Source organism: Scyliorhinus torazame, chromosome 17, assembly GCF_047496885.1.
Source record: "Scyliorhinus torazame isolate Kashiwa2021f chromosome 17, sScyTor2.1, whole genome shotgun sequence".
Classification (NCBI taxonomy): domain Eukaryota; kingdom Metazoa; phylum Chordata; class Chondrichthyes; order Carcharhiniformes; family Scyliorhinidae; genus Scyliorhinus; species Scyliorhinus torazame.
In genome coordinates, this window is record NC_092723.1 from 161,244,720 (window position 1) to 161,256,748 (window position 12,029).

The following is a 12,029-nucleotide window of genomic DNA, read 5'->3' on the forward strand; positions in this document are numbered from 1 at the left end:
CCAGGTGGGAGGATGTGGTGGAAAGCAGCGGGATTGGAAGGAGAATGGATGTCTGATGGGGAATGGTGCTAGACCAGCAGTGTGGTGACCCCAAACAAAATGGATGGAGCTGAAAGGAAAAAAGATCAGCCATGATCTCATTAAATGTAGAACAGGCTCGCAGAGCTAAATGACCTTTTCTCCTATACAGTGAAGTTCATTCCACATAGGTCAATTTATACAAATTCCAGTTTCCTATATATGCTTTTCACTAATTATATATAATGTCCAAACATCATCCCATACATAGTCTGCTGGATCATGAGCCCATACATCCTGTGCTGAAATATAAGTAAAGTTTGAAAGGATTGAACAAGAGAATTGCACAGAATTTACAGCACAGAAACGGACCATGCAGCCTGACCAGTTTTATAATCCACACAAGTCTCCCTCTTCGTCTCGCTGAACCAACGTATCCTCTTCCGCTGAAAAATAGCTTTTCGGCTACTTTCATGACTGGTGCCGCTAGTGTGCTAGTCTATTATCTAACATAAGGAAAAATTACTTTTTATCAAAGCCAAACAATACAAGTGAGCATATGTGCACAGCTTCTACACAATACTGAGGGAGTGCAGCACTGTCAAGAGCTGAATCTTTCGGAGGCCTCATCTCCCCTCAAGCGAATGTAAAGATCCCGTGGCACAATTTCAAAGAGGAACAAGGTAGTTCTCCCTGGTGTCCCGATCAATATTTATCTTTCAACCAACATCACTAAGTTAGCTGGTCATTGCTGTTGGTGGGACCTCACTGTGAAAATTGGATGATACAGTTCCTACATTACAATTGTGACTGCACTGCTAAAGCACTTAATTGTAAGTACTTGGAGACATCATGTGGTTATGAAAGGCACTATAAAAATGAAAATTCTCTGTTATTCTGTCTACATTATCTGATAATGCACCTTTTCCGTATTGAATTCACATTTTCTGATATTTCCACTGCATAATTCTGAATTTTAATACCAAATTTTGTATTTATACATATTCATAAATGCAAGTTTAAAAAAAAAAAAAATTCTGATTAGACCTGATTGCGGGTTCAGTAAAGGCCATTGAGCAGAACTGCAATTGCAACTTGCAAACTGCAAACTGCAATCAGCAACCAAAGCAGCCTTGAGCATCAGCAGGAGAAGAGGATACAAAATCTCGCTGCAAGTGAAATCAAAATCAGTGTTGATTTTATTTTCCAGAAGCAGGAAAAAAAAATGTTGATTTTCTCGCTGGTATCTTGAATGTGACATAACTTTAGGTACAGTGGTAGAAACACAGCAGAGTCCTGAGTTAGTGCAGGTAGATTTTATTTAATTTTTTAAAAATATGCATCGTTACATGGATAAATCAGCACCGTTTCTCAGAAAGCCCGTTTTTTAATGTTGAAGTAGCAGGGAAAACGAGGATTCCGAATTCCTCGACGCTAAAATACATCTAATCGGGTATACGCAATTTTTGTCTTGCGTGAAAAATGTAAGTTTGAGGTAAAAAAGTTGTGCTAACTTTTCTTTCCAACAAAAGGAGTTACAGCGTGCAACATACAAGATCAGACATCCAAAGAGGTGACATTTGAGGATTAGATCACATTTTGAAGATACGGTATTGCAATTAGGACTAGGACGTGTGCCAATTTGCAACTAGCTGTTGGAAAGCGCTGAGGAAAGGCAGGCAAAACCCTATGAAAGTGACTTAACTAGGCACCACTAAGACCAGGGAACACCAAAGTCATCCATATATGTAACAATGGACCATTCCCTTTCCATTATCTTAAAATAGGCTCCTTTGTATTAGGTTAGCTGTCCATTTCATGTTATAAATGTTTACATAATGCAAATATTTCCTGCAACTAGTTTTTGAAACATTTTCTTTAATAAAAGATGGAACTACAAATGTGGGATCGAAGTCCATGTGACAGTCAATTTAATTACTTAACTCTATTTTCTTAAAAAATAAATGAATTCTTCACATTATAATTACATTTTGCTTCAAGCATTCACGTCTGCAAATATTACAGTGCACATAGCCATGTTTGAAGACCAAGTTACACAATACATAGCTGCAGACTAATCTCTGCGACAGTAACCCACACTTGCTGAACCAGAACACTTCTTCATAAATACAGCTTTTACTTCAGGCATAAACCCACAATTTGTAAGTTAAAAAAAAGGCCCATATCATATAGGAAGGTCATTTGCCTTACATTAGAGAATATAATTTTCTACAAAATGTCCAATGATCAACCCTCCTAACTGAGGGTTAATGTATAAATAAAGCAAAAATACACAGACACAATTGGAAAGAAGTTAAAATCTCACTCAAATGTTACTGTTAATTTATTTTTTTTACAGTATAGGCTTGCCATATATTACAGACCGGAATGATAAAGTTGACATTCTTTTAATTCAGTTACCATAAATATTTAAAATCTAATTATCTTACATTCCATGGAAATTTCCTATGGCAGCGAATGCTCTTTGCGAGTTGAGGTGGGGCCTTGCATTCTGGGGACAAGCAGCATTAGTGAAGATGCTGCACTAGCCATTGGCAGAGTGAAGAGCACGAGTTATTTGCCGCATATGGCATTGTACGGATACTTCCCGTGCTGGCGGGGTCACCAATGCTTACCCGCGTGTCTGTGCCATACCCGAAACCACAATGGGCGGTCAGCTTGATGGTTAATCTAAGAAGAAGATGTTGTTAAACTGCATTGCGCAGAGTTTCTTAACTTCCTCTGGAGGGAGAGAGAGACAGGCGGAGAAAGAACAAGGTAAATGTTAGGCATGTTTGAGATTTCCTCATGACCAATGCCCCCCACCCCTCCGATCGTTAGAACTTCCGGCACCTCCACTTAAAAATGCCCTAAAGACAGCCTAGCAATGTTCAAGCTGCTTAAACAGCAGCAAACCCCAGCATTCTCTGGAGTCTGGTGCAACCCAGATCTGTTTGCACTTCTGAAACACAGGTGCAGAAAGAGACCATTCAGCTACTAGAATCATAGAACAGAGGAATGTTCGGCCCATCATGTGCTGGCTCTCTGAAGGAGCAATTCATCTCGAGACACGACCCGTGTTTTCTCAGTAGTCCTGCACACTTTTCCTTTTCAGATAATAATCCAATTCCCTCTAGAACGTCGTGACAGTACCACACTCTCAGGCTGTACATTACAGATCCTAACTAATCGCTGTGTGGAGACATTTTTCCTCATGTCACCATTGCTTCTTTTGCCAATTACATTCAAATCTGCTCACTGTTTCTCGAGCCTTCCACAATGGGAACATTTTCTCCCTATCTATTTTGTCCAGACCCCTCATGATTTTTAATACCATTATCAAATAACCTCTCCACCTTCCCTTCTCCCAAAGAAAACAGTCTCAGCTTCTCCAAATTTCTATCTAACTGAGGAACTGTCCTTCTTTGAGTTAGGCCTCACGTCATTATCCATATAGCTATCTGAACCTGCAACTCACTTATCTTATTTATCATTCACCACACGTTCATATACTTGAAAAAAAAATGTTTTAAATTCTTTTTCACATTTTCTACCAAATTTACACCCACCAATAATCAGTAACAAATATGTCAATCCCCATACCAATAACAATGATCCCATCCTCCCACCAAACCCCAAACATTAGCCCGCATGTTCACACAAACAAATGACAAAAAGGAATTAGCGATCACCCATAGTCGCCATTAACACACACAGCACCCCCCCCCCCCCCCCCCCCGCCCCCAACCCTCCCACCTACCGCCCCAGCTAATGTTCGATGTTATCCAGTTCTTGAAAGTGCATAATGAATAATGCCCCATGAATTGTAGAACCCCTCCATCCTTCCCCTCAGTTCAAACTTAACCTCAAGAGTCAAGAATTCCAACAGGTCCCTCCGCCACACCAGGGCACAGGGTGGAGAGGTTGCTTTCCAACCTATCAGGATCCGCCTTCGGGCGATCAACGAGATGAAGGCTACAACATCTGCCTCCGCACCCGTTTCCAACCCTGGCTGATCCGACACCCCGAATATGGCCTCCCGGGGGCCCGGGTCCAGTTTCACATGCACCACTTTAGAAATTACCCTTAAAACCTCCTTCCAGTAATCCTCTAGCTTTGGACAGGACCAAAACATATGAATTTGATTTGCCCCCCCACTCCCCCCCGCCGCAACGTTCACACACATCTTCTACTCCTTCAAAGAATCAGCTCATCCTCGCCCTCGTGAGGTATGCTCTGTATACCACCTTCAGCTGTATCAGCCCCAACCTCGCGCACATGGAATGCACTGCCTGTGGAAGTAGTTGAATCGGCAACATTAGGGACCTTCAAGCAGCTATTGGATAGGTACATGGATTATGGTAAAATGATATAGTGCAGATTTATTTGTTTTTAAGGGCAGCACGGTAGCATTGTGGATAGCACAATTGCTTCACAGCTCCAGGGTCCCAGGTTCGATTCCGGCTTGGGTCACTGTCTGTGCGGAGTCTACACGTCCTCCCCGTGTCTGCGTGGGTTTCCTCCGGGTGCTCCGGTTTCCTCCCACAGTCCAAAGACGTGCAGGGTAGGTGGATTGGCCATGATAAATTGCCCTTAGTGTCCAAAATTGCCCTTGGTGTTGGGTGGAGGTGTTGAGTTTGGGTGGGGTGCTCTTTCAAAGAGCCGGTGCAGACTCAGGGGGCCGAATGGCCTCCTTCTGCACTGTAAATTCAATGATAATCTATGATTAATCTAGGACAAAGGTTCGGCACAACATCGTGGGCCGAAGGGCCTGTTCTGTGCTGTATTTTCTATGTTCTATGTAAGGTGGAGGCATTCACTCTCCGGAGCACCTCACACCAGAACTCCTCGTCCATATCCTCTCACAACTCTTCCTCCTATTTTGCTTTGATCCCTTCCAGTGATGCCTTCTCCACTTCCAAAATAGCTCCGTAAACTGTAGACACTACCCCCTTCTCCAGTCCCCGTCGTCAGCACCTCCTCCAGCTTCCACCGGGAAGCTCTGTATCTCCTTTCTGGCAAAATCTTGAACCTGCATGTATCTAAATATTTCCCCCTGCTCCAGCCCATACTTCGCTTCCAGCTCCTTCAATCCTGCAAACCGACCCCTAAGAAACAAATCTTTTAGTGTCTTAATCCCCTTCTCCTCCCATTTCCGAAAATTTCCATCCCACTTCCCTGGCTCAAATCTGTGGTTCCCCCGAATCAGCATTTCCCTTGACCCTGCCCCCAACCCGAAGTGTTGGCAAAACTACCTCCAAATTCTCAATGAAGCTATTATTACCGGACTCCCTGAGCATTTCCCCGGAGCTATCGGGAGCGGCACTGTTGCTAGTGCTTTCAATCCGAGCCCCTGCACAAACTCTCCTCCATTCTGACCCACTGGGAATCAACCCCTCTGACCCAGCTCCGCACCTTCTCCACATTCGCCGCCCAGTAGTATTACATCAGGTTCGGAAGACCCAAACCCCCTGCCTGCCTTCCCCTCTGTAGCAGCACCTTTCTAACTCTGGCCACCTTCCCTCCCCATATGAACGAAGTAATCCTTCCCTCAATCTCTCTGAAAAAAGCTTTTGGCAGGTAAATCGGCAGGCATTGAAAAATAAGCAGCAATCGCGGTAACACGTTCATTCTAACCGCCTGTACCGGACCCGCCAGTGTCAGAGGGAAACAATCCCACCTTGCCAGATCAGCTTTCACTCTCCCCACCAAACTAGAAATGTTGTACCTGAGGAGGAGCCCCCCCCCCCCCCCCCGCCCTCCCGGGCAACCTGCACACCCAGGTACCTAAAGTGTGTCCCTGCCCTACGGAATAGAACATAGAACGATACAGCGCAGTACAGGCCCTTCGGCCCACGATGTTGCACCGACATGGGAAGTCCAAAAAACAAAAGCCATCTAACCTACACTATGCCATTATCATCCATATGCTTATCCAATAAACTTTTAAATGCCCTCAATGTTGGCGAGTTCACTACTGTTGCAGGTAGGGCATTCCACGGCCTCACCACTCTTTGCGTAAAGAATCTACCTCTGACCTCTGTCCTATATCTATTACCCCTCAGTTTAAAGTTATGTCCCCTCGTGCTAGCCATTTCCATCCGCGGGAGAAGGCTCTCACTGTCCACCCTATCTAACCCCCTGATCATTTTGTATGCCTCTATTAAGTCTCCTCTTAACCTTCTTCTCTCTAACGAAAACAACCTCAAGTCCATCAGCCTTTCCTCATAGGATTTTCCCTCCATACCAGGAAACATCCTGGTCAATCTCCTCTGCACCCGCTCCAAAGCTTCCACGTCCTTCCTATAATGCGGTGACCAGAACTATACGCAATACTCCAAATGGTAGCTCCCCCCCACCCCTGCCCTCACCCCCGGCCAAGACACCACAAAATACTGTTGTCTAGATTTAGTTTGTACCCCGAGAAATACCCAAACACTCTAAGGAGCTCCAATATTCCCCCTATCATCGGCATAGAAGGACACCCTACGCTCTATCCCACCCCCGCATTATTCCTTTCCATACCCCCAAACTTCTTAATGCGATGGCCAACGGCTCAATCGCGAATGCAAATAGCAGGGGGGACATAGAACATCCCAGCCTAGTCCTACGGTGGAGAGTAAAGTATCTTGAGCTGATGGCGTTTGCGCAGACACTCGCCTCGGCTCCTATTATAGTAGCTTTACCCAGTTCACAAATCTTGGTCTAATCCCAAACTGCTCCAGAACTGCCATCAAATACCCCCATTCTACCACACGTTCATATACATGCACAGTAACCTTCATTTAGACTTTATTACTTTCCCCCTTATGCGGGATATACGGACAAGAAGCTGAAGTAGGCCATTCGACCCCTCGAACCTGCTCTGTCATTCAATAAGATCATGACTCATCTGTTTGTGTTTCGAATTCCACATTTGTCTGATAACCCTCAATCCCCTTACCTAACAAGAATGTGTCTACCTCTGCCTTAAATATATTCAATAACCCTGCCTCCACCACCTTCTGAGGCAGAAATCCAAGTCACACAAACCTCCGAGAGAAAACATTTCTCTTAATCTCAGTCCTAAAAGGGTGATTCCTAATTTTAAAACATTGCCCCCTTGTTCTGGACTCACCCACAAGAGGAAACATCCTTTCCACATTCACCTTGGAAAGATCGTTCAGGATCTTCTGTACTTCAATCAAGCCACTCCATTGGAAACAAGCCCGATCTGTCAAACCTTTCCTGAGACAACTCGCTAATTCCAGATATCAATCCAGTAAACACCCTTGAACCGTCTCCAATGCATTTACATTCATCCTTAAAGAATGAGACCAATACTGCACATAGTATTCACGATGTGGGGCGAAATTCTCCGGTATCAGCGTGATGTCCGCCGACCGGCACCAAAAATGGCGCGAATCAGTCGGGCATCGCGCCGCCCCAAAGGTGCGGAATCCTCCGCATCTTGGGGGGCCGAGCCCGAACCTTGAGGGGCTAGGCCCGCGCTGGACTGACTGATTTCCGCCCCGCCAGATGGCGGAAGTGCCCCGCCAGCTGGCGCGGAAATGACATTGCCGGGTGGCGCATGCGCGGGAGCGTTAGCGGCCACTCATGGCATCCCCGCGCATGCGGTGTGGAGGGAGTCTCTTCTCCTCCGCCATGGTGGAGACCGCGGCGAAGGCGGAAGGAAAAGAGTGCCCCCACGGCACAGGCCCACCCGCGGATCGGTGGGCCCCGATTGCGGGCCAGGCCACCATGGGGGCACCCCCCAGGGCCAAATCGCCCCGCGCCCCCCCCCCCCAGGACCCCGGAGCCGCGCCGCCTTGTCCCGCCGGTAAGGTAGGTGGTTTAATCCACGCCGGCGGGACAGGCATTCTAGCAGCGGGACTTCGGCCATCCAGGCCGGAGAATCGTGGGGGGGGGCCCGCCAATCGGCGCGGCGCGATTCCCGCCCCTGCCGAATCTCCAGTGCCGGAGAATTTGGCAACCGGCGGGGGCGGGATTCACGCCAGCCCCCGGCGATTCTCTGACCCGGCGGGGGGGGTTGGAGAATCTCGCCCGTGGTCTCACCAATATTCTGTATAACAGAACGGTATAACAACCTTACTTTTAGGTTCACCATAAGACATAGGAGCGGAAGTAAGGCCATTCGGCCCATCGAGTCCACTCCACCATTCAATCATGGCTGATTTCAACTCCATTTACCCGCTCTCTCTCCATAGCCCTTAATTCCTCGAGAAATCAAGAATTTATCAACTTCTGTCTTAAAGACACTCAACGTCCCGGCCTCCACCGCTCTCTGTGGCAATGAATTCCACAGACCCACCACTCTCTGGCTGAAGAAATTTCTCCTCATCTCTGTTCTAAAGTGACTCCCTTTTATTCTAAGGCTGTGCCTACGGGTCCTAGTCTCCCCTGCTAATGGAAACAACTTCCCTACGTCCACCCTATCTAAGCCATTCATTATCTTGTAAGTTTCTATTAGATCTCCCCTCAACCTCCTAAACTCCAATGAATATAATCCCAGGATCCTCAGACGTTCATCGTATGTTAGGCCTACCATTCCTGGGATCATCCGTGTGAATCTCTGCTGGACCCGCTCCAGTGCCAGTATGTCCTTCCTGAGGTGTGGGGCCCAAAATTGCTCACAGTATTCGAAATGGGGCCTAACTAATGCTTTATAAAGCTTCAGAAGTACATCCCTGCTTTTATATTCCAAGCCTCTTGAGATAAATGACAACATTGCATTTGCTTTCTTAATTACGGACTCAACCTGCAAGTTTACCTTTAGAGAATCCTGGACTAGGACTCCCAAGTCCCTTTGCACTTCAGCATTATGAATTTTGTCACCGTTTAGAAAATAGTCCATGCCTCTATTCTTTTTTCCAAAGTGCAAGACCTCGCACTTGTCCACGTTGAATTTCATCAGCCATTTCTTGGACTACTCTCCTAAACTGTCTAAATCTTTCTGCAGCCTCCCCACCTCCTCCATACTACCTGCCCCATCACCTGTCTTTGTACCATCGGAAAACTTCGCCAGAATGCCCCCAGTCCCATCATCAAGGTCGTTAATATATAAAGAGAACACCTGTGGCCCCAACACTGAACCCTGCGGGACACCACTCGTCACCAGTTGCCATTCCGAAAAATAACCTTTTATCCCAACTCTCTGCCTTCTGCCTGACAGCCAATCGTCAATCCATGTTAGTACCTTGCCTCGAATACCATGAGCCCTTATTTTACTCAGCAGTCTCCTGTGAGGCACCTTATCAAAGGCCTTTTGGAAGTCAAGATAGATAACATCCATTGGCTCTCCTTGGTCTAACCTATTTGTTATCTCTTCAAAGAACTCTAACAGGTTTGTCAGGCACAACCTCCCCTTACTAAATCCATGCTGACTTGTCCTAATCCGACCCTGCACTTCCAAGAATTTAGAAATCTCATCCTTAACAATGAATTCTAGAATCTTGTCAACAACCGAGGTTAGGCTAATTGGCCTATAATTTTCCATCTTTTTCCTTGTTCCCTTCTTGAACAGGGGGGTTACAACAGCGATTTTCCAATCCTCTGGGACTTTCCCTGACTCCAGTGACTTTTGAAAGATCATAACTAACGCCTCCACTATTTCTTCAGCTATCTCCTTTAGAACTCTAGGATGTAGCCCATCTGGGCCTGGAGATTTATCAATTTTTAGACCTCTTAGTTTCCCTAGCACTTTCTCCTTTGTGATGGCTACCATATTCAACTCTACCCCCGACTCTCCTGAATTGTTGGGATATTACTCATGTCTTCTACTGTGAAGACTGACGCAAAGTACTTATTTAGTTCCTCAGCTATTTCCTTGTCTCCCATCACCAGATTACCAGCGTCATTTTGGAGCGGCCCAATGTCTACTTTTGCATCCCGTTTGTTTTTAATGTATTTAAAGAACCTTTTACTATCATTCCTAATGTTACTAGCTAGCCTACCTTCATATTTGATCCTCTCTTTCCTTATTTCTCTCTTTGTTATCCTCGGTTTGTTTTTGTAGCCTTCCCAATCTTCTGACTTCCCACTACTCTTTGCCACATTATAGGCTTTCTCTTTTGCTTTGATGCATTCCCTAACTTCCTTTGTCAGCCATGGCTGCCTAATCCCCCCTCTGATAACCTTTCTTTTCTTTGGGATGAACCTCTGTACTGTGTCCTCAATTACTCCCAGAAACTCCTGCCATTGCTGTTCTACTGTCTTTCCCACTAGGCTCTGCTCCCAGTCGATTTTCGTCAGTTCCTCCCTCATGCCCCTGTAGTTACCTTTATTTAACCGTAACACCTTTACATCTGATTCTACCTTCTTTCTTTCAAATTGGAGATTGAATTCTACCATATTATGATCACTGCCTCCTAAGTGTTCCCTTACTTTAAGATCTTTAATCAAGTCTGGCTCATTACATAACACTAAGTCCAGAATGGCCTGTTCCCTCGTGGGCTCCATCACAAGCTGTTCCAAAAAGCCCTCCTGTAAACATTCAATGAATTCCCTTTCCTTGGGTCCACTGGCAGCATTATTTACCCAGTCCACCTGCATATTGAAGTCCCCCATGATCACTGTGACCTTGCCTTTCTGACATGCACTTTCTATTTCGTGGTGCATTTTGTGCCCCCGGTCCTGACCATTGTTAGGAGGCCTGTACATAACTCCCATTATGGTTCTTTTGCCTTTGTGGTTCCTCAACTCTGCCCACACAGACTCCACATCATCTGACCCTATGTCGTTTAGTGCTATTGATTTCATTTCATTCCTAATTAACAAGGCAATCCCGCCCCCTCTGCCCATTCGATAGGTTGTGAATCCCTGGATGTTTAAATGCCAGTCCTGAACTTCCTGCAACCACGTCTCTGTGATGCCTACCACATCATACCTGCCAGTCACAATCTGGGCCACAAGCTCATCTACCTTGTTCCGTACACTGCGCGCATTTAAATATAGCACCTTTAATTCTCTATTGACCGTCCCTTTTTGTTTTCTTAGTGTGGTGGACCTTGGTTTACTGAGCCTTTCCATACACTGTGTCATATTTTGTGGGATTGGGATTATCATAACCTCTCCTGAGTTTTGTCTTTTCGTGCTTTTTTGTATTCCTAAGCAGCTACGCTTCCCACTGATGACTTCACCTCTTGGTTCCTGACTTTCCCTTCACCCCCAATCTCTAGATTAAAGTCCTATTGATCACCCTATTTACTCTTTTCGCCAGAACACTGGTCCCAGCTCGGTTCAGGTGGAGACCATCCCAACGGTATAGGTCCCCCTGTCCCAGAACTGATGCCAGTGTCCCATGAAAAGGAACCCCTCTTTCCCACACCACTTTCAGCCACGTGTTAACTTCCCTTATTCTTGCCTCCCTCTTGTAATAAAGAACAGCAATCCACTAGACTTGTTAATTACTTGCTATACCTGCATACTAACCTTTTGTGACTCATGCACTGGAACACCTAGATCCCTCTGCACCTCAGAATTTTACAGCCATTCCCCATTTAAGCAATTTTCTGCCCTTTTATACTTCCTGCCAAAGTGAACAACTTCATATTTTCCGACATTGTAATCTATGTGCCAGATTTTTGCTCACTAAACCAACCTACCTACATCTGTCCACGACAATCTTTGTGTCCACTTCACAAATTTTTTCTGACCTATCTTTGTGCAATCTATAAATTTAACTACCATGCCTTCGCTATTCTCATCTAAATCATTGATAGAAATTGTAAAAAGTTAGGGCGGCACGTGTCGCAGGGGTTAGCATTGCTGCCTCACGGCGCCGAGGACTCGGGTTCGGTCCAGATCCTGGGTCACTATCCGTCTGGAGTTTGTACATTCTCCCTGTGTCTGCGTGGGTCTCGCCCCCACAACTCAAAGATGTGCAGCGTAGGTGGATTTGCCACGCAATTTAGCCCCTTAATTGGAAAAAAAGAATTGGGTACGCTAAATTTAAACAAAAAAAAAAAATGGTAAAAAGTTGAGGCCCTAACACAAACCCCTGTGAGACTCCA

General features: G+C 45.8%; 1 protein-coding gene across 1 annotated transcript in view; it reads right to left on the reverse strand.

Moving 5' to 3' along the window:
• Positions 1–1,319: 1,319 nt before the first annotated feature.
• Positions 1,320–12,029, reverse strand: part of LOC140394338 (vacuolar fusion protein CCZ1 homolog) — a 65,843-nt gene continuing 55,133 nt past the window's right edge. The window contains 1 exon segment of the mRNA XM_072481534.1: positions 1,320–2,760. Within this exon segment, the coding sequence (XP_072337635.1) occupies positions 2,705–2,760 (56 nt within the window). The 3' untranslated portion in view covers positions 1,320–2,704.